General features: G+C 36.1%; 1 protein-coding gene across 4 annotated transcripts; it reads left to right on the top strand.

The window, feature by feature from the left end:
- The first annotated feature begins 5,902 nt into the window (after positions 1-5,902).
- TBL31 (trichome birefringence-like protein (DUF828)) lies at positions 5,903-8,854 on the top strand. Of its 4 annotated transcripts, none has more exons than XM_088964987.1 (6): positions 5,903-6,787; positions 6,959-7,160; positions 7,468-7,667; positions 7,827-7,973; positions 8,085-8,402; positions 8,568-8,854. In XM_088964987.1, exons 1-6 carry the CDS (start codon positions 6,393-6,395, stop codon positions 8,611-8,613), a joined length of 1,308 nt encoding a protein of 435 aa, XP_088821113.1. In that variant the 5' UTR covers positions 5,903-6,392; the 3' UTR covers positions 8,614-8,854. The 4 variants fall into 4 exon arrangements, with proteins under 4 accessions (XP_088821113.1, XP_088821112.1, XP_088821114.1 ...); XM_088964986.1 differs by having other exon boundaries at positions 8,559-8,854; XM_088964988.1 differs by having other exon boundaries at positions 5,906-6,787; positions 6,989-7,160; positions 8,559-8,853.
- Positions 8,855-9,058: the final 204 nt, after the last annotated feature.

Genomic DNA, 9,058 nt, shown 5'->3' with positions numbered 1-9,058 from the left:
GAAAACACTTGATTGATGATGAGGTGGAGACTGAAACCCATAAGAAGTCACCCAGCACGACCATCTGCAGTGATCTAGTGCATAACACCTGCTTTGTTTGTCATTTGTCACCCAGAGAAAGAAAGTATAGCTAGTGGAAATCACCAAAGTGTCGACTGTGACTTTATCTTGCACAATTGATTGCGACCATAACGGAAAAAAGAAATGAAGATAAAACGGAGAGAGTGGGAACGAAAAAGGAGAGGAGGCCGGCCTCTCAGTCTCAGGTCAGGGCTTCCGTTTTCAAGTGGGAAATGTAGGGCAGCCAGCCCTTAGAAAATTCCAAGATGAAAAGAAATCACAAAAAACGAGTAGTTCTCTTCCGCTGTCTTGTAGTTCCTTGATCATCTCACAGGTTTAATGGATGGCGTATTGGGATGGCCCATCAAAGTCACAAGCTAATAATTTAAGAGATGGCCCATAATTTTGATTTCATCGGCAATTAATGCTGCTGATGACGTTGAAAGGGCCGGGAAAGACCAAATTAGCTTTGCCATGCATCTTCCATGATTTATGATTGCCTGGCCGACGGTAGAATTCTTTTTTTAATAAAATAATAAAAATAAAAATAATAATAATAATAAAAAAAAATAATAATAATAATAATAATAGTAATAGTAGTAGTAAATATTAAAAAAAAAATAGATAAGCATTTTGTATGTGGTTTAACCTAACTGTATAAGCATGAGATGGATGTTTTTATGTTTGTTCCTTTTCTTTTAACTTTTATCTTTTAAGAGGAATCTTACAAATTTAAAAAGAGAATGGGTATTCTTTTCCTCTTATATTTTAAAGAAGAATCTTACAATTTTTTATTTTCTAATGATACTTCAAGAAAACAAATAAAAATTTTAATATACGGGGTTAAAATGAATATTTTATAATTTTTGAAATTCAAAATTCAAAACAACATTCTCTACATTCAGAATTCAGAGAAAAGAAAATCCATTAATACCAATATACTCTTAATGTAATTATTACATTGTCTATAATGATTATTTGGCATAGGAATGGCAAGGACCCACATCAGAGAAGTGATGAATCACTCTTGAAGAAGAAGAATAAAAATAATAATAACAACAACAAGTATATTCTTTTCTTCGAATCCATCCACATTTAAAATGGTCCTGAATTTCTTTTTCTTTTGGCATTTCATGCCATACACATTATAGGGGAATTGGGACTGGAGCAAAGTAGAGTTAATGTGAGGTAGGCATACAACAGCCCACATAGAACTTGCAATTTCATGAATTTTATCTCATGCCTCATACTAAGGCCATGTTTGGTTGTAGCGCAAATTTATTTGCACTAGTAATTTTGTTTTGAATGTTATTTTATTATGTTTCATATCTTAATTTATTTCATCTGTACTGTAATCAAATAAAATAAGATAAAATTTGAAACAAAAATAAGTTAGAATTTACACTGTTATAGTTTTACATTAGTACAAATTTATTTGCATTACAACCATAACACAGCCTAAGGTTGCGTTTGGAAGCGATGCAAATATGTGTGAATGCAAGTATGTAGAGTGCAAAATGGTTCATATAAATTATAAAGTTGGGCTAGTTTTGCAACAAATTTACCTTCTTACCAAACAAACTCTTAACTGTAATGGATACAAATATGAATTCCAATAAAGGATATGCTTTTTTTTTTTATCAAAAGCCCACTTGAATACAAATTTACTTTTTTTTTATTGATGTACTTTTACATCTTATTATCAATGTAAATATGCATTAATCTATCATTTATCAATGCAAAAATGTAATATTGCTAAATACAGGCAAAAGTGAACCAAAGTACAAATTTACCCTGAACCAGAGATTTAAGTGCATTTCCAAATGCAGCCTAAGTGACGATTTTTAATTTTTAAAGTATTGATAGTTTGATAGTTGCATGGGGCCTTTGAAAGATGGTTTTATCCATACTCAGGCTAAATTTGGTTTGAAGGAAAAAGCAGAGAAAAGAAGGAAAAAAGCAAGGAAATCTTTACAAATTTTGTATAAGTTTTCATACTTTTCCCTACCTTTTCTTTCAAACCAAACATAGCATTTAATGATCACATGTTCATGAGCCGCCACCCCTGGACCAGTTCCAGTTCAAGTTCAAATTGCTGATGAGGTCCTGATCTTTGATCTTTGAGCTGATAATAATCAATGTAAGACTTGTTAGGGATACGTCATTTTATGAACCCAAGTGGCACATACAAGAGAACAAACAGCGTACGTAGGGGCCTTGCCACTTGAAATTGGACTATGAGGTTGTGGGCTATCCCAGTCTCAGGCCCACTTGAACAATCTATACAATCAAAGAAATCAATCCTTTCTTATTGGATAAGCAATAATCCCAACTAACCACCGAGTTTGCCTTTGTTGAGTTGGATTTATGTGCATTTGTCCCTTTCCAATTATGATAACAACCTCTTATTGAAGCTAGCTTGTTTTCGAAGAAATTTTACATTTAAAAAAGCTAACTGGAATGATATTAGATTAAAGAGGCTGGTCAGCGTAGCATCCTATTCACCTTTTCATAGACAAAGAAAAATGTTCATTACACCAGAAAAAAGCGGATGGATGCATCAACTGAAGTCCAAGATCAACTCCCTTTTTCTTTATTTCTGTAACCATCAAGGTGGGGGAGTCACACCAGCCTGTACTCCACCACAAATATTTTAGGTAGCTATTTGGGTTGGAAACCCATTAATCAGACCAAGTTCAACGACTCTGAGAAAACCCAAAATGTAAGCCAATTCAACAGGTTTCCTTCAAACACTTGCACTCAATTAATGAATTGAGATAACCCTTCCCTTGACTATCAAGGCAGAGAGCACTTATAAGCGTTTACCCATACAGCAATAGGAATAATGACTTGAATGAGAAAGACAAACACCTATCTTAAACTTAAAGGACAACTTGCCTCTCTTTATAAGGGTTAATTAGGACTTAATTAGGACCACACAACTATGGTCTTTGGACCATCTCTAATGGGTAATTCTTAAAATCAAATTTTATATTATACAAAAATAACAAAACAATGGTTTCTAAGTGTTATTGAATGCACAAAGTTGCGTATGTGATTAGGGAGAAAAGAGAGGCAGAACTGTATTTGTAGGTTATTGTCTGATTTAGGCTGAGGCAGAGTATAAATTCTATCCTCCTGATGATCATGTTTGACATCTACTCTTTTGCATTAGTCCATGTATGAGTAGTTGTGCAAGTAATGAAACACTCTTCACCATTCCCATCTGAAGTGACACAATCAAGTACTCTTGGCTTGGCATACATGTGTAAAGCAATGGATATTAGCAATTCTCTTATATCTGTAGCTTAGAGTCTAAGCCTTAGACTGAAGAACATTTTAATTAATTAGTATCTTCTCAAAAATACTAATTTACAGTATTTAGTTTCATGTAAATGGCTATGGAAAACAAATATTTTTCAAAAAGCAAGTATTAATCCTAGTAAAAACTTGGGCCTCTTTCTGATTTTCCACAAAGGCTGAGTTTGGAAAGAGCACAAATGCAATTATATACTATGCAAATATATACAAAATAATGTAAAATATAAAGTTTTGCATTTTACATATTTGTATTTGTACTCCACATCTTCAAGTTTGCTGTTTTGGCTTATTCTTGAGAAAGAAGACGATGAATATTATCTTCTTTTGAAAATTATAATTTTGGGATTTTGAAAGTTTGTAATCACATGTAACATTACTTGTATCAGATAATTAGGATAATGCTAATGATGATTGGAATTAAAGTAGCAGTTTTTTAGAAATTTAGGTACTACAATAATACATTTTAAAGTTCGGGCTCTAAAATGAGACTACCTCCAAAGTACGGGATACTATTATGCAATTTACTCTATTTTTTAATAAAAATGGTTATATTATGCGATGTGATAAAACAATTTCTAAAATATTTGTATTGATAATTCACAAACTGTCAAGTACGTTAATGGCTGTAGTTGAAATTTCATATATTATTTAATTAATAATATAATTATATTATATAATATTTTATTATTTAATTATATTATTTACTAAACGACAAAACAACGTATCTTTGTTCAGCAATTTGAGCCATTATCAAAGGCCACAGTGTAGCTGGAATCTAGCATGTGTGAAAGGAATCCGATTCTATCATAGAACACCCGATTAATACGCTACATTTTTTATTGCCATCCCTAATCTTTCCTTTTTTAGGGTATCCTTATTCTTATAAAGCATCCTTGTTCATTAACAAATCAGATATGTCTTGTTTTAACAAAATAACTAGAAAAAAAAAAAAAAAAAGAAACCCATGGATTTTGAAATGCCATTGATATGGGCAATTAACCATTGACTTGGCCATCAAACCGCTGATGACTTATCTAAATGGTTGAACTGCTAATATTCGACCCAAAAGATGGTTTGTGGGTCAATTTTTTAATTTTTAATAGAGGTTGATGCATTCGGCTGAATGGTTGAACCATTGACCAGAAAACTGGTGGTCAAAGCGGTTCAATTTTTACGTCAGTTTTTAAACCCTTGCCTAATAGGCAAAATCTACATGGTCCCTGTAACCTAGCATCTGCCCTAGATTAGGGCGATAAGGCTCTAGTGATCTATTATTTAGTGGTCCCACTTCAAGATCATGTGTAAATTCATAAATATGTTACGTTACAAGCTTCTTATTCATTCTCACCACACCTCTGCTTTATGGACATATTTTAGTCCTATGTCCATTGTCGTTATGTATGTCTACGATAAGAACCTCTATTTGTCTTGTCCATCTTTTAAGAATAAGAATATGAAACATGAAGGTCATCATGGAGGATGACTTACCATTAGGGGTGTCAATTGGATTGGATTTGGTGTAATGCGATCCAGTCTAATGTGAATCTATTATAACTGGGCCAGGTCTAATCTAATCCAATGAATGTTTTGAATCAATTTGGATCAGTTCAATTCAATGTCTGAATCGTTCAATCTTTTGAAATTTATTCTGATTTAGATTGGTTTTAACCTAAATTCGGTCTACGGATACATATTTTTATCTTATAGCAATGGACCAAATATTGGCTTAATCCAACCCAATCCAATATACATTTGTTATGGATGGACCACGTCCAATCCAATCTAATAAATATTTTGAACCGGATTGGTCCAATCCAATATATCTTGTTGGTCCATCCAATTCGTCTAAATTAATTTTAGACTGAATGGGGTCCAATCCAAAACCGGTCTATTACACCCTTACTTACCATTCTGTTCTTGCTCCTTTCTTGGTTATTATCACCTCTGCTTCTATACTCTGCCGACCACAGTTGGGCTCTCAAGGCTGAATTTAGCTTTCTCAACTCTAATTGATATTGTTATCATGCTATTGTGAGAAGTAGCTCTCCCTGGGCATGAGCCCACGGGTCACAGCTCTTTGGTACTGGATGAATATATTAGATTTGAGTAGTGGACCTCAGTCCAATAATCAATCAGTGATGGACCCAGTTTAGATGGTCGAGTTGCACTTGCACTTTACAAGCTTACCAATTGTTCTATAAGGATCCCTGCACTAAACTTTGGCCTATAGAGGCAATTGCTCTGAGAAAATCAGGTAATTTTGATATAAAATTCTGAAGCTTTCGATTGGTCATGTCGTCATGACACTGGGATTTATAGGTTTGACAGAGTCGAGAGATGTTTGAACACAACATTACAAGATCCGAATTTAGGGTGGCATGTCGGCCACCAATGTTCCCTTCTTATTACTTTATTCAAAACCATTACTAGAAAGAGAGAGAGAGAGGCAAAGACCCTACAAAAATCAATGAAGGGTTTATATGAATTGAATAATATGGACGAACTTCTTGGCAAGAGAGATCATATTTCACATGCCTTACCCATATTCAATCACAGCTTCCAGAGAATGCTTTTAAAACAGTGGCCTATGCCTAGCTCATGGGCTTGGCCATCATGGAGCCTTCCTTTCACAAAAGGACAGCACTTGAGTCATATCCCAAAGCCCAAAATTCTAAAACCCTGTTCAGTGTATGCATTTTATCCTTCCTAGGATTCAAGGGCTCAATCCATGAAGGACAAGGTCTGTGCTTCCAGAATTCAGATAGTCTGATCAGTAATCACATCACAACGTGGCGTGCAAATTCATCTTTCTATTTGACATTCAGTTCTTCTCCAACAATGGAAGATCTCATATTCTAACTTGACCTTACCAAGTTACCAACCGGTGGTTGCATCCAGAATTTCTCAAATGCTTAAAATTCCAGAATCAATATACACTTGTAAACCTAACAACAACTTTTCTCAAATGGTGAATAATATGCAGAAAATTCATCTCGTTCCTCCCACCCACAATGGCCACCCAGCCCTCATCTGATCACCGGATCCTGTCCATCTACCCCTTTGCTTTGGTTTCTCTTCTCTTATTTGGAACCGTGAGGCTAGTCTCAGAGAACTTCTGTTGGAGAAACAATGAAAATGCCCATTCTCTCCAGTCAAATTCTCTGGAGATTTTACCATCCGAAAGCGAAGAACAGGGATCATCAATTGATAATTCTGGCCATGAATCCATTGTGGGCTGGTGCAATGTGTTTGATGGGAGATGGGTGTTGGACAATGCATCCCATCCCTTGTATACTGAAGAGAGCTGCCCCTACTTGACCAAACAGGTGACATGCCAGAAGAATGGGAGGCCTGATTCTCTTTATCAGAATTGGAGATGGGAGCCTTATGAGTGCAAACTACCAAGGTAACAAGCATTTACACCAGAAAGATTTCTATTACTATCATACACAGTGAGGCTCTATACACCATACAGGACTATACACTACTGATCCACCGTCCATACCTAACATTTACTGGCTCCCATGTATGTAAAAGTCATCCTGATTCATGTCTAGTAGCTGTTTTTCTTGGTAAGGCCCGCTGATTGGGCCATCCCATTTCTCAGGTTTGATGCCAAGAAGCTGCTGGAGGCTTTGAGAAACAAAAGACTAATGTTCATAGGCGACTCAATTCAGAGAACCCAATGGGAATCCATGGTCTGCCTTGTACAGTCAGTCATTCCTGATGGAAAGAAATCCATCCACAGGCATCCTCCCATGAAGATTTTCAGAGCAGAGGTACTCTTTATATGTCTTCCCTCTTCTCTAATTAATCATGCAATATAGGTCAACATACAGCTCACACAAAGCAAACCTTCAGTGATCCCCCTGATGATAATCAACAATGGTTAAGTTCAGCTCTTGACTGGGTAGTGAAACAATGGTAGATGGCTATGAATTAGCCATTAAGCAACCTCCTATCTTTAGCTGTCTTCTGGTAGGGAATCCCATCACGGCCATAAGCAACTTTTTGGGGGTTGTTGGGGCAGTTTGGTGGGATGATAAATTGAAATCAATCGTCTTCATTCTATGATCTGGATTTCAGGAATTTAACGCAACCATCGAGTTTTATTGGGCTCCCTTCATTGTGGAATCCAACTCGGATCATGCAACCAACCACACAGTACAGAGACGACTTGTCAAGCTCGATTCCATTGCCAAGCATAGCCAACACTGGGAGGGAGTCCATGTACTAGTGTTCGAAAGCTACGTCTGGTGGATGTACAAGCCTGTGATCAATGCAACGTGAGAAGAACAGAAGAACTTGCTTTCTTATTCTTTTCAAACCCGAAATGATTTTCACATACACAAGTGAATCAGTTTGGTCAGACAAAAAGTTCATTGGTTGGTATTTAATAATTTGCTTTCTATTACTGAAATATCCGTTTTTGGGTTCATTTTCAGAAATGGGTCTCTAAATGATGTCACAGAATACAATGTCACAACTGCATATAGATTAGCACTAGAAACTTGGGCAAACTGGATTGAATCTAAGGTGGATCCCCACACTCAGAGAGTCTTCTTTATGAGTCTGTCGCCAACTCATCTATGGTGAGTTCACCAAAGTGGGTGTGTATTTAATTAAGAAGAAAAATACATTCTGATCGATAATGGCTTCTTTGACAAGTAATACTAATTATCATCTGCAATTTTCATTTGCAGGAGTTGGGAATGGAGGGCAGGAGGTGATGGAAATTGCTTCAATGAATCGTACCCAATCGAAGGTCGTCCATACTGGGGAACTGGTTCGAGTAGGGAAATCATGGGAATACTGGGGGATGTCCTACAGGAGTTGAAGATAGAAGTGAGCTTTTTAAACATCACCCAGATGTCGGAGTTTCGGAAAGATGGTCATACATCAGTTTACACAGAGCGGAGAGGCAAGCTCTTAACAAGTGAAAAAAAAGCTGATCCCATTACTTATGCCGATTGCATCCATTGGTGTTTACCTGGAGTCCCGGATACATGGAATGAGTTGTTGTATGCACATTTATTAAGTGATTATCTCATTCTTTAACCACCTAACAATCGAGAAATTAAATGGCAGTTCTAAATTATAATACTTTGTAAACACTGAACAAGTGATGAACGCTTGTTTGTTTATGTTGAAAAGCTTTTCATAATTAAGGAATTCAGTTTCTGTAGGACCATGAAGATGCAGAGATGGACGGCTGATGCTTGGGCGCTCTAAACCTGCATACAAAGAGAAAACTGTAGCTGCCACATAATATGGGATTCGATACACCAACCTCTCAAACAAAATGTAAGAGAGAACTGAATCTGATTAGAACTGGAGCTGAGAGGATCTTTTCCGTTATCTCATGTATTTGAAGCACTTGGGAGTGATCCCTTATATAGTATGCTTCTCCAACGTTAAAGTTCCTATTATTAGGAACAAACAGTAACCAAAATAACCAATTGAGATAAGTGTTACTCAACAGTAAAATTCATGCTCCATTAGATTTGAGACAAGTATCTCATGTTAACGAAGGATCTAACCATTTGGTCATCCAGTCTACATTGGGTCAAGTGGATATCCATTGACCCAGTAAGTGCAAGAACTAGGATCCATAATAATCCAACAATATTGGTATCTCTATGCATAAAACATTTTTAAGTAAACAATCAAATAAATT

This window comes from Nelumbo lutea, chromosome 1, assembly GCF_056320005.1.
Source record: "Nelumbo lutea isolate HS-2025 chromosome 1, American lotus-T2T, whole genome shotgun sequence".
NCBI classification, from domain to species: domain Eukaryota; kingdom Viridiplantae; phylum Streptophyta; class Magnoliopsida; order Proteales; family Nelumbonaceae; genus Nelumbo; species Nelumbo lutea.
Note: the sequence above shows the minus strand (reverse complement) of the source record. Positions and strands in the feature narration are given on the sequence as shown.